At 46.1% G+C, this 26,532-nt stretch overlaps 1 protein-coding gene across 1 annotated transcript in view; it reads right to left on the reverse strand.

Annotated features, from left to right (window-relative positions):
- Positions 1-26,532, reverse strand: part of LOC144166615 (soluble guanylate cyclase 88E-like) — a 295,263-nt gene that overhangs the window by 60,634 nt on the left and 208,097 nt on the right. Inside the window, exon 5 of the mRNA XM_077696156.1 lies at positions 18,996-19,205. Coding sequence (XP_077552282.1) covers positions 18,996-19,205 — 210 coding nt within the window. The remainder of the gene's footprint in view (positions 1-18,995; positions 19,206-26,532) is intronic.

The following is a 26,532-nucleotide window of genomic DNA, read 5'->3' on the forward strand; positions in this document are numbered from 1 at the left end:
CATGTAATTGAAAAAACGAACAGTGGCGAACCTCAACAGATGACGTCACAACAGATGAATGTAAAATTACCAAAAATTGAGCTGGGGAAGATCAGCGCACAACGGTAGGAGTGGCAGCCTTTCAGAGAGCTGCGCAGTACACGAAAACAGTCACGCTGCAAATGTCTGCCATCGAAAGAAATGTGGCTGATATGTTGACCAAGTCCTGGACACTGGAATCAACTGGAGTGAACGACATCGAGGAAACAAACAGCCCACATCCTAACGTTAAATTTTATTTGGAGACCACCAAACAAATGGATGGACATTAGAAGGAAGCACTTCCTTAGAAGCCAATGTCGCTACACCACTTGATAAAACACTTTCTAAACTCCCCAGAATTGTGTCAGGACTACCGATGCTGTGAGCAGAAACTACGACCAGCTAGGAATAGCAAAACTTATGGACAGTACGAGTGAAGCCGATGCCGTTTACTACATGCTGCACTAGGCTGTTGCGCATTACTCTCACAAGCTTCGGGTGGTTTATGTCTCATCGCACAGTAACTCACCAAAATATTTCAACAACTTCTAAAGCGCACTGAACCTGACCACCGATTTAGTCAGTCTATAGGGCGTATGCGATGTGCTTTCGAATGCGTGGCGGTGCAATTTGCTAAGCAGCACCGATGCCATCTGCACGGTTGCATTTTGTCACATGGGCCGTGCCATTCCTGATGCGAAACGTGGTTCTCAGTGTGGTATTGGCAAGAACGTTCCTATGGCCAGTGTTTTTTTCCGAGTGATTTGTGGGTTTGCGAATGCCTTGTTACAAGTAGTAGTCAGCATTGTTTTCGCGTCGAAATTCCGGACTGCGCTGTGCACGCTTGCTACAACTGCAGATCCAAAGCAGGCCGCATGACAAAAGCAAGCGTGTCACTTTTTTTTTTTTTTTTTTTGCTGCTTCGAAGCAAATAATACCTGCCAGGTTTGCCGAGATGGCATTAGGGAGAGTCCAGGGGGGGGGGGGGGGGGGGCGGAGTAGGAGGGATACAAAAATTAGTAGCAACAGAATGGAATGATTTACATTTACATGCATTTCTAATTTAGTTACAACACAACAGAGTAGTAGCTGAACTGTTTCGTCCAAACTACTAACGAGCTACACGACTGGTCAGCTGCTAAATCTTCGATGCGGCTGATGCCGCCTTTTTTAACAACCCCTGGGAGTACTGCCGAGCATAACAATGTTCGTTCCTGCTACACTTCGCCAAAAGAACGCGATTGACCTCGGATTGTGCGAGAACTTGATGATCGGAACTGGGGGCAAATTTTATTTACCATGCTGAAATGCCTCTCGCATTCAGCGTTTCTGTGGTACTGACCAGTTCAACTTGCGTGCATTGCCAACTATGCTTTACAAGTTATTACGATGTCCAGTGGTGTAGGATGCGATTGGGTTGTCAGGTAGCTCCAGCACAATGTGGATAGACTGGGAGAAAGGTTTAGCCAAACACGGGTGTGTATTCGGGAGATTTTCGTTTCGACCATACAATTGTACAAAACCATCAAAATCCGGGAGTCTCCCGGATAATTCGGGAAACCTGGCAGGTGTGGAAAAGTATAGAGCAGTGCTTGACAACAGTCTGACTTCATGTGACGAATTCACAAAGAAGTTATGGATAATGGGACTAATCAGTACTGAATCTGTTGCACCCGTTTCATTTACCTAAGCTCCCAATGAAGGTGAGCAATTACGCAGCGGCTCTGGGTGGAAGCGATCGTGAGACATGTATATAAAATTTGGTGCAGCCATGTTGACAAAGATTCCAACGATAATTTTCAAGTGCATTTTGTTTTTTCGGTGTAGACGAGGTGGAAATTATAAGCAAAACGAGGTTATGGAACATGCTTTGAATACTTCAAAAACAGCGCCAAGACAAGTGATTAACAATACTGCTCTAGTTTGTCACTCCAAAAGTCTTCAGCTCTGCGCTGTTTTTGAAGTAGTTAAATTGTATAGCCAACGTCAAGTTTTAGCGCATAATCACAGAATGCACTTGGTCATTAAAGAGCAGTCGAAGATGACAAAAGAGTTGGATGCACACTATTACCTGACCAAAAGTTGCATTTCATGTACACGTATTCACCTAAAAACACTCGAAGTAGACAAGGCTGCGGCTGGATGCCCAGTCAGGTTAGCCTCATCGATAAAGTACGCCAGCTACCTTAACACATCGTGTTACAAGCGTGTGCAAGGTATGAGGTGAAAGCTTTGACGCCCGTCGTCTCCACCTGAAATAAAGTGGGCGCACCTGATTCGGTACTGATTAGACCCATCATCGATAGCTTCTTTGCGAATTCGTTGCATGAAGTCAGACTGTCTTCAAGCACTGCTCTAGCCTCGCTTCAAAACAGAAAAAAAAAAGCGACATGCTTGCTTTTGTTGTGGGGCCTGCTTCGGGTATGCGGTTGTGGAAGTGTGAACAGCACTGTCCGAAATTTCGAAACAACAACAATGCTGACTAGTCCCTGTGACAAGGCATTCGCAAACCCACGAATCACGCAGAAAAAACACTGCCCACACGAACGTTGTTACCAACACTGTGCTGCAAACCACGTTTTGCGTCGGGAAGCATGCTGCCTGCACGGCAGAATGCAACCGTGGATATGGTGTCGGTGTCGTCGCGTAGGTAGCATCGTCGCACCGTCAAAAGGCCAGTGCATACGCCCTATTGCGGAACTTCTGAAGACATCAAGTGGTGCTAGGGTCGGATATCAAACAAGCATTTTTAAAGGTTGGCATAAAACCAGTGGACAGAGATGCATTGGGTTTCCTGTGGTTTCAAGCAATACCAAAACCGGGTGTACCACTTTCACCAGTTTTGACTTGCTGAATGACCTGAATCCCTTTCGGAATGATAGCTAACCCATTTCTACTTTCTGAAACGCTTCAACGCCACTTAAACAAAGAGCAGTACCCTTAAACTGTGAGACATACACGGATGACGTGCTCACAGGAGCTGAAATTGAGAAAGCTGTAGTGAAGCTCTACAACAATGCAACTGAAATGTTTGAAGCAGTAAAATGCTACGCCAGTGATTTCAACGCGACTCCCAGGCTACCATGCATCTCGGTTATTTGTCGGGTGTGCTGAAGCTTTTGCGACGTACGTGGGACCCGTGTGCTGGCCACTTAACATAACATTCTCTTCATGCATGGATTGTATTCATGGCATAGAACCATTCAGAAATTGGCCCATGTTGCAAACAATGGCGTTACACCCACTAGGGTGCAACGTGAAAACTTGGGAGAATTGGTAATGAATGTTGAACCCTAACGCAAACGACAGGACACAGCAGTGCTTCGTGTGTCGTGTTGCTATCGCACTGCGTCTTGTCTGCACTGAGGTTCAACATGAACCACTAAGGGGGGAGGGGGAGAGGGGGCTTTCTCCCTTTGTTGTCCATGCCAAGGTCCAGTTCCACAAACTGTGGTGTAAAAACATCGACTTGAACACGCTACCTAACTACATCACGGCGGCCTGGAAGGTGTAGCTAGACATACTCCCTATCTCCCTGAGGTTCAAGTACCCCGGTACTACAGGTCGCAAACAAATGGAGGGAGGGCGGACTGCTTTCACATTTCTGCCGATACCCGTCCAATGGCATATGAGGCAGTTGCCTACCTCACCCTGGAGGGTGGAAACGGTAGAAGATCGACAACTCTGGTAAGCAAACAAAGGGTGGCACCAGGCAAGGAAATTACACTGGCGAGACTGGAACTGATGGCATGCCTGCTTGCTGTTCAATTGAGTGGCTTTATTTTAGAAACCCTCAAGCAATAGCCTTCAAAGATCTACCTACGGACAGATTCAACAACCGCACTCCATTGGATTCATGAAGATGCTGGCAGCTGGAAGCCGTTCGCGTGCAACTGAGTCACTAAAATTCAATGCCTCGCGGACAAGTTCGTATGTAGACATTATCCGGCAAAAGAAAATCCAGCACACAAGATCCCGGCCATGCAGCTGGCCAAAAACGTACTGTGAAGGAGCAAAGCACTGTGGATTTGTCCCGCATGCATATTGGGAACGAGTGGTTCTGAAAGCGATATACGATGAAATCGAACTAGGGGAAAGGAAGAAAACAAGATCATTGCCTGCAGCGACATCGCCAACTGCTGAGTCGGGCATGATCAATCTGGAACACTATGGCAAAATCTTAAAGCTAATCAGAGTCACAGCTCGGGTTTTTCAGTTCATCGCTAGAACCAAACAACAAAGCAGCAAATTGGGACCCCTCATATTCGATGAGCTTAATCAAGCTGAAAAATACTAGATACGTTGGGACCAAAGAGGGATTCTCAAAAGAAGTCATGTGTGCCACCCACTGAACACGAATTACCCCCGATTCAGCTTTAAGAATGTTCACTGATGATTGACAGTGCTGGCATTTTAAGAGTTCAGGGAAGACCAAAACATAGACAACTTTGCTGTGGCTCAAAGCAAACAACAATAATAAAAAAGCGTAAATGGGCATTTGAAAAGGTTTATGATAAAAACCATTTTGTGAACATGGTGTGTAAACATTACTCACAGGAATATGTCATGACTGCATGATGATTACATTAACAATAACCACGTGCTTCATTAGTAAAGGTACTTTTTCAAATAGTGGTGCATGGAAGCTTTACCTAGTGCCTATACGCGGCATGCGTAAACAAACAACAGCTGCAAGTGAAATGACCACGAAAACTAGTCCCAAACCGAAACAGCATCTCGCATGAAGCACCTTTCACGTAACCAGGCAGTGCTGAACACGAAAAAAAAAAAAAAGACAGCCTGGACACACACTGCAATTGCTGCTCAAAGCACAGTTGCCACCAAATCACAAGGCCACTAGAATAGGCAAACTAGCGGAGCACTCACGTCGCTGGTTTGGGAACGCTGCAGTCCACCAGCGGCACCCACATTTTAAAACGAAGAAAAACCGCCACACATCACCACCAACTGCGCAGATATACACAGGGGAAATGATGTAAAAGGTGCACCTCTCGGATGCGATGTGTTTCTTGCAGTATCGGAGATTGCGGCGCCGTAGCTCCACATACACAAATTCAACTCCGGGAGAACTGCGACGTACCACACACGTCAATCGCATTATCGTGGATTTTAGTGCACACGGCTGATTGCGAGAGCCAAACTTCGATACATCAAGCGAAGATAACAGCACGGCGTACGCACTTGATATGAAAACTTGCACTGTACACAAGCGCTGACCGGCGCGTTGGTTTCACGCACAGTGACCGTATTTTGAACGTTGTCGATGATCCCAGCGCGGAGACAGACCTTGATAGCTCCGAGCGCGCGAGAGCCGGGCCACGATGAATTGGACTTATCGGTCCTCTCGCGCTAGCGATGAGCACGATGAGCGTATCTCTACACACTTGATAGAAAACGAAAACACGGCGCACCACACCGCAGACGCTGGTACTGGTGCCTTTTCTGCCTCGGCTCCACACAAAGCGCGAACATTTGAAATAGACCAACGATAAACGCATATCGCAGTACCGACTCAGGACCGACATGCTCTGTTGTAACTTCTGCAAGTGCTTGTCGTTTTGATATCACAATCAAGTTGTGCGACGCACGACGCACACCGCCCCCGCAGGTCGCCGCCGCCATGTTGCCGAAGGCCGATGGGCAGAGCCGGGCAGAGCCAACTCGAGTCGGATGGCCGAGCCGGACGGCTGAGCCGGATGAATTCGCTCGCCGAGCGAATTAAGAAGAAAGCAGCCTTTACCATTGCTAAAATCTATCAAATACAACCAAAAGAAAGCATACCCGACACTATTCGTAGGCAGCCTCCATTGGTACACCTGATTCTAGCATGTTTTCGTTCACGTGTTCGCGTGGTCGAGCGGCTCCGAGCCGGACCTATATTTTGAAGGTCCGTGGTTCGAATCCCGGCAAAGCCTTGTCCTTTTTTTTTCTTTTTCTTTTTTTTTTTTTGAGGCGAGAGTTTGATTAGTGTTTTTACAGGGTACAGACAGAGTGCCAGAGTACCTTTCCTTTCAACGTACAAATGACGTTCCACGGTAACCGCAGTGTTACGGCAGCGCTGAAATTTGTTTTGCTTACAATTTCAATTCCTGAACGTGCAGTCGGTACACAGCATGAAGGTTAAATCAAGTAGCAAGTAAAGAAGTTGTACGAGGTGCGTCTTCGTTTATCATCCTATCTTATTTCGTTCTGATTTGACCGTGATGGCTCGAGATACATTTCGCAGCATTTAAATATTTGCCCGCCAACATACTTAGCAATAACTAATGACGACAAGCGATTTTTTTTAGGGGGGAGGGGGGGGGGGGGCTAAAGCTAAAGTCTTGATAATTGCAGTTCAAGAATCGACAATAACTGCTCATAAACGACTTCAACAGGATGTCATACGTGTCCAGCAACGCCCGTCGACGCAGCGACTTGCGCGCGACTTCGCCGGTCTCATGCGTTTACTCGCCCTCTATTGCGTGTCGACGCGCTGCCGCCACGACGCAGCCGCTCGCGCTAGCGTCACTAAATAAGCTACGCTAAAAAATAATAAATAAGCTACGCTACGATAAACGAGAAAACGCCAAAAGCGTACGCTTGAACGCTGAAGAGTCGTCCACACCCCACTCCTCCCCGTTCTCCCCGTGCCGCCGGAGGGAGGAAATTCTCTCCCTCTGAAGGCTTCCGAAAGAGGGCGCGCAACGTCTCATCATTGGAGGGGAGGAACGGACGGGCGCAAGGGAGGAAAAGCAGGATTTCCTCCCTTTTCTCTCCCTTATTTCTTAGAGTGATAGCCGTGCCGGAAGAGTGGGTAACAGCAGTTGGTCTGGTCTGGTCATGGCTGGTATAGTGTCGTCATCGTCGGGTAACAGGCTGGGGACAAGGGGCCGGGGACTATAGCCTGCCGGTCCGGCATGCGGCGGGACTTTTAGCTCTAGACACGTTCCACGTAGCCTTCACGGTGGTTTCAAAACCCATCCAGAGAGGAGGAGCTGAAGGGCCAGTATATGGTTGGCACCGCAGCATCCACCAAGCAGGTTACGTCGTCGTCACAGTCGGGTTAGCGTGTTGCAGTGCGTCACTGTCCACTTATCTTCTTGCAGCAATATATAGATATGCTTTTTTTCAATTTCGGGCTGCCATTTAGAGTATAAAAGGCTCAATCATATTGCGCTCAAAACACATCCCAAATGCTAGCTGCCTAGAAAAATGCCCTCCGAATAGTCGGATTATTGTAAAATCAACATCGATGCGTACGTCCAGTCAGTAACGATTTCGATTATTCCAGTCATTGTCTGCTGCATTAGATCTGACTATCATAGACAACAAATCTACCCTGCCGCAATCCCGTTCGCCAGTGCCCTTGACAAAAGAGAAATTGGCGCAGCCTGCACTAGTGGTGCCAGGCTAGAGAAACAGCAGATGTGGCGGTCCCTCTCCCTTTCGTCGGAAAACCAGCCGTTGCATCATCATCAGAATAACCAGCCCACTAGGACCACTGCAGGACGAAGGCCTCTCCCATCGATCAACAACCGCTCCTGTCCAGCGCCGCTCGAGTTCTTTCTTTGCATCCTAATTTTCTTATTTCGTCCCTCTGTCCAGTAATCGGCCTTCTGCTTCTTCTAAACCTGTCACTCGGTGCCCACTCTGTCACCCCGGCACTCCACCGACTGTCATTTCGCCTAATTACGGGGCCAGCCCAAGCGCATTTTTCTTTTTTTATTTGAACTGTGAAATGTTCTACTCTAGTTTGTTCTCTGATCCAGGAAGCTCATTTCCTGTCTCTAAGTGTTACGTCGACCATTATTTGTCCAACGGCCCGTTCTACAGACCTAAATTTGCCTTCAAGTTGTTTAGTAAGGCGCCAAGTTTCCGCTCCATACGTCATCATCTCACATAGATTTCCAAACTTCCCGCTGAAAGTTCTCCATGACTGGCAGGCTCGGATCGTTTTGTCCGCAAGCTTCCACATATCTCCCAGTGTGGACCGCGCACGCGCTAGAACCCGCGCAAACCGATTTCGCGAACCCGGCGTATGTAGCGCAAACTGGGCTTCTGTGCTCCCAACGGAGGTGAACTGGCGAGGAGAACAGAAAATTAGAGATAATACTATGAATGCTGGGTCGAGGGTTCGCGGAGTTCGAGCTGGCCGAAACCGAGCGCTCCTCACGACGCGCACGTTCACAAAATACATAAAAAACCTATTTTTATTTGGTAACGCTACACGGCGGAACGAAAACCTTCAACATCTCTGCTGTTCAAACACGCCTGGACTTCCCTTATTAAATTTATGTGGGCTAAGTCACCGCAAGCAACAAGAATTTGTGCATCTACTGTTTCAACAAGCACACCTCAGCGCTGAATAATATCGAAGCTTTAACAACGCACGGCGGCGGATGAGCACAAAATAAAAATTGCCCCCAAAGCACATGGCTAATGCGGATGCACAACGAAGCCAAACCATAGCACAACACAAAAGACTTGACCGCGGAATGAAGTTGAAACAAATGGTAGAAACTCAGCATTATCAGCTAATTTAAGTCCACAGCATGACGAAGGCGTCTCCCCTATTGGCTTCCAACCGCCCCTGTCTCGCTCTGCCTGAGTTCATTATTTGCCTCCGAGTTCTCTTATTTCGCCCTTCCATCGAGTTAATGGTATTCTTTTCTAGTCCTGTCTCTTGGGAGCAACCACAGAGGAAGAATAAATAGGAGGGGAAACGGCCCATTGCGGCAAGCGCGGGCGAGCGTCGAGATTATGTCACAACGACAAGCAAGTCGGACTGCAAAGCTCTGCGACGGTGAAGGAGAGGGTAGCGACATCTGATGGACGAAATGAAAGCGGCCACAATTCATTCCTTTGGTGCGCAGTGAAATGCCGATCGCGGCAGCCGCGCAGTTCCTTCACCCGTGGCCGAAGCCGCAGCGTGGCCTATGACAAGCGATTACTACATTATCTGGCCACACTAGGAAGGCTTCTCTTGTTCTTGCCCCGTGGTAGCAACGCAGTTACACTGCTGGTCCACCGGTTGCCGCTTCCCCTCCTGTCTTCTTCTTGCCCCGTGGTAGCAACGCAGTTACCCTGGTTGCCATTTGATATCACTGAATGGCCACCCTACTCCATTTCATTTTTAATCTTTCGACTATGATATCTTATATTCGAGTTTGTTCCCTGATCGAGAAAGCTCGTTTCCTGTCCCTAAGCGTTACTCCTATCTTCCTTCGTTGTATGGCCCGTTTATCCGACCAAAGTCTCCATTCCAGTTGTTTAGTAAGACGCCAAGATTCTTCCCCTTCCCCCATATGTCAGCACTGGCATTATTCAATGGTTGTATACTATTCTTTTTAGCGATAGAAACTATATACAGACTGATCGTGTGTAAATAAAAAATTAGCATAGTTCTAATTATAAAGCTCAAGGAATCTATAAAGGACCAGTTTTGTTTTGCGCGTTTCGTGTTCGCTTAGTTGTGCGTCGTTAATGGCTCAGCATCGGTGGTTTAATGTTGTTTGCATTAAAACTGGCACCGCGAATCCATAGCAAGATGAACTTTCTCATAGTTATCCAGTCCTTAGGCAGTCCGACGTCATACAATCTCTTTCAGGATTGTTTCAATAAAACACTAGTTAGGACTACTTTCTGTACCGTTACTACTCCAGTAGAAGCTCCTCCAGTTGACAGAAGACAGAGCGGCAGCCGCAGATACGGCGCAATTCGTAAGTGTTATTACTCCAGCGTGAACTTATTAATTACGACAAACAAATAAAGATCGCCCTAATAATAGAGCCACCCTTGCTGCAATTTTCAGGGAATTCTTTCCCAAGATGTCTACGTAACACTGAGAGCAACAGAGAATTCCCGAGAAAGTTGCCTTGGCGGCAAAGCGTTTTGGTGTACGCACGCCGAACACGATCGAGCGTTTGGATAGGGGGCGGTGGGAGGGCGGGGAGAAAGGGGCGTTGGTATATAGCTTTGCTATAAAAAATTGTTAGCCAGACGCTGCAATTTCCGCTTGCCCTAATGGCAGTGTGCTGAGCTAACCGCAATTTTGTTCCTCGCTGACTAATGCGGCCTGTCATGTAAGTAGTCTCTTGCCGCCTGCAGTGTGAAGCCAATCAAACGTGGTCTTACCAACCTCATTTGTAGCATTTTTGTCCTTTCGCTCGCCTCTACATCGCAAAAAAGACTAAAGGTCGTTCCGTTTTCCTGTGTTGTTTGTTAGCTTAGTGGTCAAGGCTTCTGGTTGCCCTGCTGACTCCTTGGATAATACTTCCCGCGTGTCGGAGTGAACTCGTTTCGCTCAGATTGATAATAGTCGAACGCACTATTTTTTCCTTCATGCAGTTCTGGCTTTTTTTTTTAACCGGTTGCGCAAAAAATAGTGCCCTCTGTGCGTTTTTTCTTCGTTCACAGTTGGCCTTCTGTTTGAACCAGCTTCCCCGCTCTCTGTATAAAACGATCGCAACCAGTCCGTTATACTATTTTTCTGCTTGCTGAGTTTTTTCTCTCCAGAATTCACTGCCACAAATGAACTCGCACTTCCGTCGGAGTTCGCATAATGTTTAAACCGTTAGCAGCACGCCACGTGTTTCGAGTCTCGGCTCGAAGGCGGCCGCCACGCAGACGGAGCGCATTAGCGCCTCAGATCCGGACAAGGAGAAAATAAAAGAACGCGAGAAAACCGGGGCCGGCTTGCGCGGTGATTAAACGCGGTCCCGACGTCGCTTAGCGACGTAAACAGACTTGCTTGGAAGTCGCCGCATATTCGGGGCTTCGCCGCAACGACCGTAGCCACGCCTTCGCGCCGACAACTCGCAAGGCCAAGGGCTTGTGAAAGTGGTCGTCGTTCCCGGCAGTATTGGGTGAATTCGCGCACTTTGCAGCCCATCGAGTATCGCGCTCTGGAGCACTGCAAACTTCCATTAATTTGACCCTAACTGCTTTTGAGTTCAGGGGAAAGAAGCCTCATGTCCGCGGAAAAGTTTTTAAAAAGTTACGGTGGCACCTAATTTTTTTTTTCTGTAATGATGTCGGCATGCTTGAGCATCGCTCCCTGCTGAGTGGTGAACGCGTATGTGAGCATGTTGAAGTCGCTGCCAGTCTGATTAGTGAGTCGGCCGTGAGCTTGTGACGGCTGCTTTCATCGTCACTTGCCAACCTTGCTGAGTAATATTTGAGAATTATGAGATGGTACCTTCACACCGTAACCACACTGAGAGTTGTGAATTGGCCACGGAGTCTAGTGTTAGATGACACTTTTGTTGGCCAGTCACCTTGAGGTACGTGGGAATTATGGGCGGCTATGTAGATGTCGCAGCTAAATGTATGTACATATCTTTATTCGGCAAGTGGTAACCAGTGGCCTAACCAGGGAGGCGGTTGCTTATTAGGCGGTTGCCAAGGACTTCATAACTGTAATGTGTGAAGTTAGCCAAGTGATGATGGCACTCACGCTTTTCAGATTTTTCCCCTACCAGTTCTTCCTCCTTCTTCCCCCAACACACAATAAAAAAGAAAACTTACTTCTTCAAAAAAATTTTCTGATTCACCAGGGCTGGAGCAAAATTTCCGATATTCATATAAATCCTAAAAGCTCCACAAAGTTGCACAAAAAATGTTGCATGAACGTGAGTACACTTTAAAATCTCCAAACCGAAATACATTGGATGTGCGCGGCACATTGAATGAAGAAATGTTGAATGTCGAACAGATTGAATTATTCCTCAGGCCTAATTCAATGGGCTTGGTCTTTTAGGTATTTCGCTTTTAGTTCTTGCGATGTCAACAGTCATCTTTACCTAGAAATACATTTCGTACAATGAGTTTATTTTCAACTGGGCACCCACCGCGGTGGCTCAGTGGCTAAGGCGTTGCGCTGCTGAGCTCGAGGTTGCGGGTTCGATTCCCGGCCGTGGTGGCCGCTTTTCTGATGGAGGCAAAAAACAAAAACGCCCGTGTGTACTAGATTTCGGCGCACGTTAAAGATCCCCAGGTGGTCAAAATTAATCCGGAGCCCTCCACTACGGCGCGCCTCATCGCCTGCGTTGCATCGGCGCGTTAAACCCCACAATCAATCAGTTTTCAACAGGGCACTGGGCGATGACGTTAAACCTCAAAACGTGACGTTAGGCCAAATATTCCGTGTTTAAACCTAACGCTAATTAACGTTCAAGTTCTGCTTTACCACATGTCACACTCATACCCATACTCATAGTCGTACTCAAACTCATTGTACGCAGAGAAACAGAGAGAATGTTTTTGGGCCAAAATGGGTTGGGGGAAGGTGCTGCGCCGGCGGAAGCCTAAGCCTGACTCTAACCTGAGATGTGGCTGCCAAATACAGGAGAACCACGCAAAACGCATGATACACAAGGAGAAGAAAGGAACAAACCACAAGTGCTGTCCTTTTACAGCGGAGCCGTGTAAAGCAACCCTCCCGCGGTTGTCGATGCCTATGTGTTAGTTCACAGTAAAGTTGTCAACTTTACACAACTCGCCTACGGGGGAGGTACACACTAAACTTGTTTGCACCTTTTTTGGCAGTAAAGGCTGTAAAGATCTTTTCCCATAGCGCACACCTTTAAAATGTGTTTTGGCTAAAAAAGGGTGTTCCTGTGAACATCCTGAAAAAACCATGTAAGGTAGCTTAAGACCCTAAAATAAGGGTGTGGGAAGCGCAACTACGCGTGACGATGAGGATAGGCTGAGCGCGCAGTAAGACATACAGACACATTCAACACGCCCGAATGACACTTGGATCATTAGTGAATTCAACAAAAAACAGACGGGATGCTCGGAGAGAGCTAGTATATACTTACCTTGCAAGTACATCTGCTCTTGCTTTTTTAACCAGCGAAATAAATTTTTCTGATAGACTCGGTGAGCTTGTCTCAAAAAACGAGAGATTTTGGCGCTAATTTTGGAACTAAGCATTATAATGTCAGCATATACAAGTCAGCATGCCAATTTCCAAAAAAAACTTTTTAATCGTGAGCCACTGTAGGAAAAGTGCTGTCGATGTTACGTTCATGAAATTTTATTAAATCACAAACGCCTGTTCCGTACCTTTTTAACGCCCTCCAAGAAGGATGTTAATTATTTCAACACCCTTTTTGCCACAAGGGTGTAAAGCTAAAAATAAGAGTGTTGGAACCTAAATAAAAGGGTGTAAAAGACCTCAAAATCTGGAGGTCTTTTCTACTTTTTTTACTGAGGTGTACTTGAACATTTTCTACGAGCAGGGAGTGTTTTGCAGCTGCCGGTGTTTAAATCGACACAAATTGGCATAATTTATTACCAGCGGAGCTATTTAAGCTCGAGCTTCGTCCGCTGGCGCTTGCAAAGAAAATAAAACTAACAAGAAAAAAAACTGCATCAGCTGTAAAGAGTGCCCCACTGCATAATTAAAGATTACAGTGAAGCCGCCTTTCGCGGCTCCTCGAGTGTCAGCACAAGTGCCTTATCCGTAGGCGCAACTGTTGCTATATCATTTTGAAGGCCACAGTCTTTTTACTAAAACGCAAAAAAAAATTCTTGCAGCTCACTCTAGGGGTGCAAGACTAGAGATACAGCGGAGCAGGGGTTAGACTTAGCTTCTTTCTCTTTAGGTAGGGTGGCACAGTGTGGGGAACCGACTGGAACGGCCTTGTAAAATCCGGCTAAACTTGGCCTCTCCCCTCAGCACTTAGCCTAGCCTAGCGTAGCAAGAACATTGCAAAACTTAACAAATCTGGGCAAAGCCTAGCAAAGCCTAGAAAAACTAAGCAAAACCGGAAGAATCTACGTCGACCCCAAGCTCCGCTGTTTCTTTTGCCACTGAACACCCATTTCACGCCCTCTCAACACCCTACAGAAAACCGAGTTTGCTGCAGTCGGAAAGCACCCTTCTTGCCACAGAAAAGGCTGTAAAGCTACAAATTAGAGCGTTACAACTTTAAAAAAATGTTGTAATTACTTCCTAGTACCTTTATTTCACCTATACGACACCTTTATTACGCATTTAGGGCGTAAAAAGTTTAATGTGTGAGGGTAAAAGAAACGGCTTTATTTCTTGTTTTATAAGAAATAACCAGAAGTAAACTATACGACAATTATCCGCTAACACGTTTCTAACAATGTGTCGAGTTCAATGCACTTTTCATAATTGCGTATTCACAGTCAAGTCGTAAATAGTCGGAAATTGTCGTATGCTCTCAATACTTGGGATTCTACGGACGGCAAATGGGGACAGCCACATGTTCGTCCCCTACAACAAAACTCTAGTGTTTGCAACCTTAATCCATCTAATTAGGCTAACTAGCAATATGCTCAATTCCACACTACAAATGAGCGTATTTGGATTGGTACATTCATACATCAATTTAGGTAAGTTTACACCTGATTCGCCACTAGTCCTTGTTAACACATTCAAGGGATGGAGAAATTTTTTTGGCTCGTGTATCGTCCCTTTTGCCATGTTTCCCTCTTGTTGGAGTTCGAACCAACTCGTCTATGCCTCAAAGGCATGCGGGGACCGGTTCCGAAGTTATGCCTCATAGGGTGACGTTAGGAATAGCTCCGCGCCGTCGTACCCATGCGTTGACCCTCCCTCTACTGCGCATCATCCTTTTAACACGAAAGTGTTTTATTCCCGCTTACACGAAGATCTCGCTGACGTCATTTCCGTCACAAAAGGGACGCCGGTACAACGAAGCAAGCGGCCTCTAAAGAGTACACCCCTGCACACAGGGTCTTCTTGCGGAGAAGCAACCTTTAGTACTAAAGAGTACGTTATATTTAGGGTTGTTCGTTTACGTATTTTATATTTTAACACAGAAGTGTTTTATGCCGCGACACCCCAACATTTCAATGGTGTCATATCCGTCACGAAAATGACGCCCGTATACCTTTGTCGAAGCGAGCCGCCAGCAGGACGTCGCTCGCCCAGCACACCCGCAAGACAACCGCCGACCCGCAAATCATGCTCAGCAGCAGATTTCGCTGCACATTTGACTTTCGTGTTTTACTGATTCCTCTGACAGGTGAACCAACCACAGTTTTTTCACGAGCGAGCTATCAATCTCCACGTAGGAAAGTACGAGTGGCTTCAAACACTGTTACACCGATTTTGCGGCTGCCCCAACCCCGAAAGAAAAAAAAAAAAAAAAAAGCAAACGATAGTACTGGATTGAAATCTTTGGCAGAGGTCTTTGTCTTGCAAGGGTCATAAATAGGCTGCTGTTGGCGATGATAATGACGATGAGGGCTCAGCATTATTCGTACTTTCCTCCCATTCTACCTGATTATTCAACCAAATTTTTCTTGACACGACAAATCCCCACGGCTATGTCACAGCACATCCGAATCTCTTTATTACTGCCGTGTTTCATGAAAGCTGACCGGTCACAGTAGTTCTTAGGTTCACGAATATCGCGACAAGGAAAGACAGCCCGGCACCCAAGTCTCCGGCCTTTCGTCAGAGTTCACACGCGCCGGCGTTAGTTGTCCTGAAAGCGCGCGCGTCGCTTCGGAAAGCCGTGCATCGATCGGGCGTCGGGGCTGTCGCCTTTCGCCTGACATCCGCTCGTTCTTCTCCCCCTTTTCCGTTGTTGTCGACGCTCGAGTCCGGCCAAAAACAAACGTCATTCCGCCAACGGTCGCCGACGCCGCGTCCAGGGCCCATAAAGAACAAGGCTCAAGAACACTTCGGCTCGGCAGTTGCGTGCCGTGATGACAAACAAAATTTCGGACCGACGTTCTTCTCCTCCACCCCTCTTTCCTTACTAGCCTTACTACAGAAGATGTAAAACTGCGTCAATATTTGAGTTACCTTCTAAATGGCGGCTACTTCAAAGCCCTAGACTAGATTGAACACTCGCTAAACGAGACAACCCGCATGCTTACATTTTTGTCCTTCGCTCGGTTCACCGGTGCTTGCGCTTGTTGCTCAAAACAAGGGAATGAACTGGGTGTGTGAATGCGCTTCTTGTTCGGCTGTTTCTCCCCATTGATTCGTGCTTACTACGGCTGTAATATCCCACCCACTGCACACAACTCTTCCTAGGGGGTGGCAACACGTATCCGTCTTAGTTTGGGCGCAGAAACCTCATTGGTGCCCTCTTTTGTATCAAAGCGTTTTTCTTCCGGCGTCCTTGGCCGACGTGCTTGTGGGATCGAAGGAGCAGTACACCCGAAAGATTTGTCTTCGCTAAGCAGGGTTGCGTAACGGCACGGTGTTTGCGTTAGCACCCCGTTGTGTTTTCAAGTTACGTCTTTCCCTATGCGAACGTGTAACAGGGCTGTCGTCGGGTCAAAGGTTGCCTTCTCGCGAACGTCAGCACGAGGACCGAGATGCAATGCGCCGGCCCATATTCGATTACGTCATCAATGAGGCCAGGGGCGGTATTCTCGTAACTGTCCCTTTTGAAAACGTCCCTTTTGCGTCCCTTTCACCGTGACGTATTTCCGGTTAAGCAGTGAGCCTTTGATTCAAATACCGTAACTGTTTTTGCAAACGCATTTTAAAGAACTGCAACCGTATCAGAGTATCTTTTATGTGTTTATTTTTCCGCGAGCGAACCAACAATAAGGCGACGAAAAATCGTCTGCGCCAAATCGTCTGCTCCGAGTAGCCGCGGCTCATAGCTCCGCCGTGCTTGCATGGCGTCACATCCGGGTGTTCGCTTTTAGCCAATCAGGGCTCGCTCAAAAGGGACACTTCTGAAAAGGACACAAAAGGGACAAAACACGGGAATACCGCCCCAGGTCTACGACCGTTGGGGGGGGGGGGGTCGTCGGTGGGAAGAAACGATAGTTAAGCCACTTTCTCGGCGCTTCGGGTGGAGTTGCGACAACAGGGTTGTGTAGAGATATTTGTTTTTCAAACAAACATGCCCAATGATTTTAGCTTGGATACGGAAGAGTAATGATTCTGATCCTTTAAATATTGAGGTTTCGGGACCAATAAAATCCGTCTTATTGCTTCTTGCTTGCAAACTTACTAACTTAAGTCAAATTATTTGTGTGCTACTAATCAACTGACAGGCGTGCCCGAATGATGGAACGCACAAGGCTTCCTAAAACAATTCACAGTTTACAATCAAATATTGGCCGCCACTTGCCATGTCCCCAATAAACTCCATGTTTTCGCAGCTTTCAGGAAGGGATCTTTTTTTGGAATTTCGTTATTTAGCAAGGCAGTTCATATTAGGCAACATAAGCCTAGGCTGCTCCGCACGTTGTGGGTTACAAACGTCTGCTGAAAGCAACCAGGCGCTTTCCCTGCGCCTAACACGCGTCGCATTGAAAGTGGTCATCGGAGAAAATTTCTTCTAAACTATGTCCCCTGAAGACTGGCAGCAACACTGGGTTTGTTCTGATTGAAGCTATGGCGGCTCGAGAAATCTCACATGTTACCCATCCTACAAAATAGCGTGTTTCCGGCTGCAAGGTATGCCGAGAGCGGAATGAGGTCGATATGACTATAAAAAACTTGTCATCCTGTTTGAGACAAATATTGATGCAAAGCAAGTACGGGCGTTCGTTCGAGCTACACAAGCAGCAGAGAGAGAGACAAAATGGCTATTTCGTTGAAAAAGAAATCGTCGGACCTAAACCGTCAGTAATAAATATTTCTGCAACTGGAATATTGGCATTTTGTGCAATGCCGTGTCGGTGGCTGTTTCAGAGCATTTCGTTTATCGGAAATGTTCGGTTACCTGAAGTTCCTGGAAGGTAAATTTTGAGCATTCATGAGTGTAAGTATTTCATTTAAGCACTAACTGAGCCTAAAATTTAACACATAAATTCTAGGTCCGAAAAAGAAACCCAGCGAACGATGTTGTCTGCCATGCTGAGGAATTCGGCCCCAGTTTTCAGACGCGTATAAAGTGCTTTCATTGTGTGCTTCAGTGCGAGAGGTCTCTTAAGTGTTCACCGGCTACACCATTAGTTGCGTTCCTCAGAATAGTATAATTTCTAGTAGAAGCTCCGGCTAGCATTTTTACAGCTGGTAAGATAATACGCAATCTACGACCGGGTGGATCGTTTCCTGCTATGTGAACGTGGAAAACGAGGATCCCTAGAAATGGCTTGTTTCCCGAAATATATAAAATTTCATATTTTAGAAAATTGAAATTATTATATTGAACACATTTAACCCAAACGTACAAGTCTATTTTAAAATTAATTAATTATTGTTGTTCCAAGTTACCATACTCACGTAAAACACTCGTAGCTACGACACTGAGACGCCGCAGCCATGAAGAGCGTAAAATTATTAAAATTATTATTCGCAGATCCTAAAGAACACGTGGGTACCAATCTTTTTTCGATTGCGAACGCTGGGCCAGGTCCGATGGCAAGCCTTTCGGCGGCTTCAGAAGCCCGCAAACGGTGTTTCTCGCACGCCCCGCCAACCCTTCCTTGCGTTCTAATCTTCTCGGTGGTCGCGTTTGCTCGCTCATGCGCCGGAACTGTTAGTTCTTTTGTTGCCCACCAATATCGGCATTTTGCCGCCGTCATTGTATTTGTATATTTCGTGCCGCTCACAGCCCTACACAGCCCTGAAATCGCGTCATACGCTATTTTACAACGCATGCAAGCGGTGACAGGACGTGTGCAAAAGCCGGAAGATGGGCACGTGAGGCACAGGCAGCGATATAAACGCACCGCATTGCAGCCTCTGGCTGTGGCTTGCCTTGATGTCTTCTGATCACGCGCTATATCGTAGCCTGTTTTCAGTCGCTCTGTGTCCAAATATCAATGGGACAAGTATTTGTCGACAAACCCTGTTTCTTGCGCATGCAATGAAATTTGCTATTACCGCAAAAAGAAATTACACTGCGGCTCGTTTAACATAATTAGTGTCATAGGTGCCATGTACGTTGAATAGCCGCTTCATTGGTTTTAGTTTGAACAAAACCTCTGAGTGAAACGTCTGCCACTACTTAAGAAATCTCTTAACTCAAAAAACCTTCGGGTCAACTCACGGATTTCCAGGAGCACTCGACCATGGGTTTGGCCAGGTCGAACACCTCGGGTATGCGCTTCCCGACCACCATGGGCATGACGGCCTGGAGGCTGTTGCCGATGTTGGTGATGGTGAGGTCCTCGTCGAACACCACGCAGAAAGGGAAGATCTCGAGAAATACGAACGCCTTGACCGGAAGCAGCGCCCTGCTCACCGTGTCCTCTTCATCCTGCACGAGAACACGAGGAACACCTGTTTGAGAATGCACACGTTCGCCACCATCGTTTGGAAATTTCAGAAACCGCTCCCAGGTTGGTATTGTGCTAATTTACCATTTTTTTTCTCGCTATTTCTTTGAGTAAATGTCACGGTATATGCTTTAGGTCTTACATGTAAACAATGTGCATAGCTTTCCAGGCAAGCAGAAGAGATGAACTCCACACTCTTGCAGGTTACATTTGTTTGCCTGAGATTTATTCCAGTTACTTCAGATATATCCTTGCACATGGCCTTATATATGCGCAGCAATTATAAACTCAGTCAAGCTGATGTCATGAATTTTTCAGTTCACTCAGTACACTTGCATTTGATTTGCAAAACGGAAGAATAACTGAAATGCGAACAACGTTCTCTGCCCTTTTTGAGACGTCAGCGTTCTACTAATAAGGAACAAGATTGCTACCAAATATGCACGTTCGAGGGCTGCACAACATCTGGATGTTGGTCGGTTCGGACAGATAATACAGCATCATATTTGGTACGCCTGAGGGCACAGTTGCCATGTCCTTTCAGAGGCCATGCCACGGATAAGAGAGTGGCCAAAAACAATAACTTTCAGTGCAGCGTTCCTTGCGATACATGTATGCTTTTCATTTGACAGTGGTTTCAACCTGTCTAAACAGCGCTATTTCCCAGCGTTTGTTTTTCCACCATCTCCGGATCTGCTGTCCGGGTTAGCAGAATAGTCCGCTTCGCCCGCGGACACCGCGACATGCATGTCCACTAATGGATAGCTCTTGCTCATTCAATACGGATATTGTGACTTCCTTTATTTCAGTTATGTTGCTTCAACCTATGGCAACGGTGCTCCAGTTTTAGCGCAGAAACAGTCTACGCTTCCGTAAATATTGTCCGTGCACTTCAACGGTAATGTTTTGCTATTGTCACCTAGTTGAGACAATACGGAACACGTAGCAAACTCCTGATGCATCCCATCTTGGCGGATGATTGCCAAACAGAAAACACGTTTTAATGTAACAGCCTGAAGCGCTTGCACTTTTTTGTGCGCTTGCACAGCCTTCAGATCTTGTGTGCCCACTTACCGGTGTTCTCAATCAACATTTTTGTGCACGACACATTGCTCTTTACGACTTTCCGTTTAATGCTGTTAATATAGATACATGAATAATTGATCCGTATCTCTTGACAATTTCCAAGAACACATTTTTCTGCTATGTTTCTTACAGGTTTATGTTTACACTTGGCGTCTATTTTAGAGATATACAATTTCCAGGCAAATATCAAGAAGGACACCAATGCTAAAAAAATCATAAAGCTTAAGCTTAAAACTTATAAATTACCTGCTGGGCTTGGTAGTTGTTTGTGTCTAATATTTATAGCGCCGTACAAACGAGAACAAGGGGATTGAAGGAACACCGGGAGGGCTGACGTTCAACTACCTTTATTAGGTGAAAAACGATGAGCTTATGCGTCACAATCCACCAAAAAATACCCTAATAAAATTCACCAATCGTAGCTTACATACTGCTATAAAATATATAAAGCATCATTCGGGTTAACGAGATTTTTTTTGCACTGAGACAAGGAAGTAGTACAGACGCACTGCTCTTGTAACCTCGCTATCTACCTGTTTCTTATAGCCTCCCGCTCTGCCTTGTCCTTGTGCCTAACTAAGGTCTTGCGCGTGTAAAGTCTAGAGTGCAGCCGCACTCGTTTGATAGCGTCCGTAACATGTTCGCTTGAAAAAGCATCTGACTGATGCCCAACATGTAACGTAGACTATTGAGTAAGATATGGAAAAGACTGTCGTTATAAAATACATTCATGATTTGTCCTAGAACGTAAACAACTGAACGCCATGGAAATGCCGACGTCGTCTTCTTTTCTGATCACAGCCACTTAGAGGCGCTGTGTGAATTTGTTATTGTAGCCATGAGGGGACCACTCTTGTGGCTAAAAGAACCACGAACACAACTTGGTTAAATGCAATGTGGATGTACATTAGTCAATACCCGTAAAGTGGGAGAAAACAGACGTATTACAGACAGGCAGGTATTTAAAAATAGGCGTCATCAACATTACAAGAAAGAGCACAAAGCAGTGAGTGGGAGGCTTGTAATTCTTCGCAGTAACTGTGGCTGCATCACAGCACAGCGTTCACACGCACCAAGATCTTAGACAGCCAGAAGAAGCTAGTACGGGAGATTTTAGAAGCAGAATAGGTAGCCACGCCATAAGAGCAGTGAATAAGCTCTACTTCCTCTGCCCTGGCAAAACAGAACTTAACGTTTCTGCATCACACCCTTATTCGTTTTGTTTATATTACCCTAAAATCATGAGGATTCCGGCTAGTTGGTAATCCATGAGTAACACAGTGCGAAAAAAGACCCGGGACGAGACGTAGTCTTCGTCTCGTCCATGGTCTTTTTTCGTGCTTTGTTTCTCATATATTACGATCTCAATAATCCCACCGATGTAGAAAGTACGGCGAGTTTGAGTGGTGTTTCTTCCCTTGTCCATCCTAATGCACATGCTCAGCTTGTTTCTAGAACAAAAATCATTGAAATACACAACTCGTGGTGTGCCTTTCTTTCCTTCGTCCTCACCCGCGCTGCGCTGTACATTGTTGTTAAATAACAACTTTATCATTTCACGGTGCGCTTGCTCAGTTATCAGGTGAAGCAGTGCCTACCTGGATGCTCATTCCACGGCTTGTTACTAAGGCGTCCAGGACCTTCGTTGATACCGTTAGATGGCTTTCCAACTGACAGATACAAGCCCACCATTCCCGGGGAAAGGAACAAAAAGGCAAAATAAAAATCACACCTTGCGAACAAAAAGTAACAGCACGTGCACGAAACAGAACAAAATAGAGCGATGCGAAGCTGATTCATGGCATGGCCAATATTTCATAGCAGTAAAGCCTTAAGACGAGCTCCTTCCATTTCCGCGGCTATTTGAGACCGCAGCTGACAATAAATGTAAATAAAATTCCGTTCTTCCAGGTTTTTTCACGCTTCATTGTTTTGCGAACAGTGCAGTGAAGCAATAAGCCGTAAGAGATGTAACAGCGCCGTGTTGAAATGTGCGCTGCTTGCGCATTATTTCTTCTGTAAGGGATCGGCAGTTTGCATGAAGATGAATAAATTAAATTTCAAGCAGATAATCAACATGACAAAATTTATCAGCCGGGCGCTTAAAATCTGAAACAATTACTCCCAGCGCAGATGTCAGAAAGCGAAAAGGCCTTCCCAGCAGGACGACACTACACTATTCGAGCCAACCCAGAAGCAAATGAAGCACAGGCCTAAACACAGGTCCATGTGTTACGGCCTACAACACACGCCGGAGCACACGCGGCTTGGGGTCTTTCTCTCGAAAAAGAAAAATACGTGTAAGCACATTTTTTAAAAAATACCGTCACCTTTGCAACTTCGGGACGGTTTAGGTCATACAATTTTGTCATGGGTCATAATGCAGTCATTTTTCCATCCCTTGTTCACAACTATGAACCACAACCTCTGAACCTATGTATTTGCCCTCTGTCTGCGTGCTTCTTGTTCACTTCTTGCTTACTCCGCTTTAGCTCATAGCGCCACCGACGAATACCACTGATGATGGTCATTAAAAATTCCTCGGCACCGCAACAAACATTTTATTTCAATGCTTTCGTATCTGCCGGTCCCATCTTTTATTGGCCATAGTCAGCGCTATTTACTATCCGCATCTGCGACCAAGGATATTCCGGCAATTGTCGCTTTAAACCGCGGCCAACCCTCAGCGAATTTCAATGACAGAACTTTGCCCAGCCGCCTTTACCCCGCATGCAATAGTTCAGCCTACCCCTCAGGAAAGAATTCCTTCCTTTGTTTATTTAGCAGAGCTAAATCACCGACGAACTGCCTGCTTGTCCTTGACGCGGCCGCGAGACGTTCGCCGTTTTTTCGCCGTGACTTCGCTCCATGTCGAGGGCGCGTAATTGAAAGTTTTAGCATTCCGTCTGTTCCGTAAGTACCGTAACCCAACTGCACCTGCACATGCGGGCGCGGCGAGGACACCATCCATCGTAACGAATGCGAGGGCTGGCCCGCGGAACTAATCCACCCTACCGAAACGAATTCACAAGTGCCCAGTCGGATCCTTGTCCACACGGTACGAACGGAACGGCGGGAGCCTACGGAGGGCTAAAATTCCCTAATGTCTTAACAGCGCGTGCTCGTCGCGCTCTTCTCCTGTCCCATCCCGTGGCCTTCAGGTCAACGCCCTCGTTCGGGATGAAGTGGGGTAGGAAAGCTCTAACCATGTTACGTCGCTCTGGGCTCCATGACGTCAGTATAGTGACGCAATAAAGGGAGCAGTGACGCAATAAAGACAAACACACAAAGCATAATTTCCATGGTGTTAACTGGCCGTTAACATTCAAATAATACGATAGAACGCGACTAGAGGCCACAGTATAATCACCAGTCGTTTTTTGGCGGTGGCTTTGGTTGGCGGCCGGAAATTGCAAACCAATAATTTTGTCATGTCTTAGAGAAATCGCCGCGAAGTGAATGTGTAGTTGCCATTGCTTCATTTGCTTTTTGTTTATTATTATTTCAATAATTTCATTACAGATCACGGTAAAGCCTATGATCGTTTTTGGGAAAAAAGAAGTTGTTTTATTAATGAATCAAACTTGTATTTTGTCTTCATGACCCCTTTAATTGACAGCTTTCCCGAACTTGCACTTGCCGTGTCATCATGAAGCAAGGAATAAATTTGTATGACTGCCTCCGTGCATCCTAGACGCTTGTAGTAAACAGCACGTGATGTCAGATGCCTTTCAAGTAGCAGCTGTTGTTTCAGAGCATTCAGATTGTTCTTAAGTGGTAGAGACTTTTGCTAGCTGCCAAACGCGCGTACTGCTAGGGAACGAGCCTGAAAACATAACAGAGCATATAAAAAATGCATAATGTGACATAAGTCACTTTAAGCGGTTTGACCTTGTCAAGACCGTTCTTGTGCTCTTTTATTTTTGATCACAGACCACGCAGGGAAGGGTAGCCATCGGATCATCATGGTGCTACAGAGCTAAACTGCGCTTCCAATGGCTGCAGTTGGTTGTCATGGACGTCAGCTGTAATTGCGAGGCAAGCTTGGACGTCTAAGTGGTTAACTTTTGAGTGGAAATAGCCACGGGTAATCTTACATACAGTATTCAGTGCAAAATAATCGAGATTTGGCCGATTTAGTGTCGGTTTAACATCTTAAAGGGCGGCGTAGTAGGAGAATACACCAAAAATGGAAGAAAAGACAGATTTGGTCTTAGTACTTCTGTATGCGTTGCGTTTACAACGAAATTAGTTGTGAGTGCAGCATCGTAGTGTGTTCTTACCCTTTCTCCTCTATTCGGCTACTACGCTGCGCCTCCAGATGGGAAAACCACGTAACGCGGCGTAAAAGTGCCGAGAAAGTCGGGCCACAGGGTACGGTAATGAGTGTTAGGTTTTAACTACGATTTTAATCGGTAAACAGGTCACTGAGTAGTATTATTTTTCTGAGACTCCTTCCAAAACATATAATCAGATTATGTAACATTCTATTAAAATTGTGCCGGCAATAAACCATTTTCCTCGTCCTCTTTTATTCTCTTCCCTCTTCTGCTTTCGTTTAGTCTTTTCTCTTCTTTCCTTTGCATTACCTCAGACACACCTCTTTCCTATTGTAGTTTATCTTGCCTTGCCCTTTATAGCTGCGTGGTCACTCAGCTAAGCCGATCTTCAGTCACCAGACAAAAGGTACAGCGCAGCAAACGAAGTCTTCATTACTTCGCAATCAAAAGCCCTGTTACAAGCGTTCTCTCACTGCATTTTGAAACTGCTAGTGACCGCAGGAGATAAACCCAACAATGACCGTGTGCAACTTCCCGCAGCGTATACCCCCTGCCGTGTCCCAACGGAGGCGCTCAACTACTCATCCACTCCACAATGTTGCCGTCTCTCACGTTCTAACAGCGTCGTAAATGCTGGACAACCCTATCCCGATAGTTAAGATGCCCTAACGATCCACCGCGCCGTGTCGTAAACTACGATGGCCGAGTACGCGTTGGTTCAGCGCATTTGAGTGATTACTCCCCTGTGGCCGTGATTGCCGTTTCATGGGCAATTGTTCCTACGCATTCATCCGAAACTGTAGAACTGGTGTTGCTCTGTACTCATCAGATAGAGACAAGTCCTACAGCAAACGAATAAACTACGCAGGGATGTAAGTGATTGCCCATGCCAGTCGTAAAATGAATTTAGGGTCGCAGTGGTGCTCCCACTGCGTCAAGGGCTAAGTGTGAGAGAATCGATTCATGCTAGCAGTCTCTAATGTGGGAAAAAAAGAGAGAAATCGGTGTTTCCAGAAAAGGCGAGGGCTTCACCATTTGTCTTAATTAATGCTCAATGAACAATCGACGTTAAATCTCCACGCTTACGAAAAAAAAAACGTGCAGATAGTCTATAATGCGAAATTGGACGCACAGCTAAGGTTGCGCGATTAGTGGTATAATAGTTCTTTAACAGAAAGAACAGCAAAAAGCACGTGTTTTTTTCTGCTTTGAGTGACTGCAATACATTCAGCTAGCGGTCTCTTCAAACTTCAGCATAAAGATTTAGAAGCCTCCGAATGCGTCATGCTAAAAAGTTGATACAGTCATAATTTTATATTATCCAATGAAACTGAATAAGCAGTAACGTCTGCGTGACACAGTCCGTATACAGCCCGTCCAGAACGTGTATCTGAAGCTAAGAACAGTGAAACATGTCTGTTGTTTCTATTAAAGACGTCAGTCTATTCTATGGACGCGCGATTTCAGTAAAAAAAAACAACAAAGAACAGCGCGTGGTGAGAAACAACTGGCTCCGGACCAAGAAAAGATCGCAAAATCGGTATTTGCTGTTTCTAGCAGTGCTTCGAACAATTTGACAAGTATCAGTCTTTACGTTCGGTTCTGTAAGCTCATCAAACTTTATTTTTGCGGCTGTAAATCAGTGATGACAATCACGACTGAGGGTCTACCTCTTACTTGATTTTTTTTTGTGTAAAGAAACGCTTTAGTTTAAAAATAGTTTGCAACTCAAAGATCTATCCCTTCCCCAACAGTTCCTTTCGTTGGAGGTGAGCCTTTTGGAAAACTGCGACGCGCTAGCTGTTTCCCTTCGTCAGGCTTCTTCCTAAAAGCGTCTTTACTGTCCACTTTTTCAACGCCCACCGCCTTATAATGCCATCATGTTTGTAGTACATACAATAACAAGCTGTTGGTACACAGGATGAATGTCGAGATACGCATT

Source organism: Haemaphysalis longicornis, unplaced genomic scaffold, assembly GCF_048455015.1.
Source record: "Haemaphysalis longicornis isolate Haplotype H1 unplaced genomic scaffold, Haemaphysalis longicornis Haplotype H1 scaffold_18, whole genome shotgun sequence".
NCBI classification, from domain to species: domain Eukaryota; kingdom Metazoa; phylum Arthropoda; class Arachnida; order Ixodida; family Ixodidae; genus Haemaphysalis; species Haemaphysalis longicornis.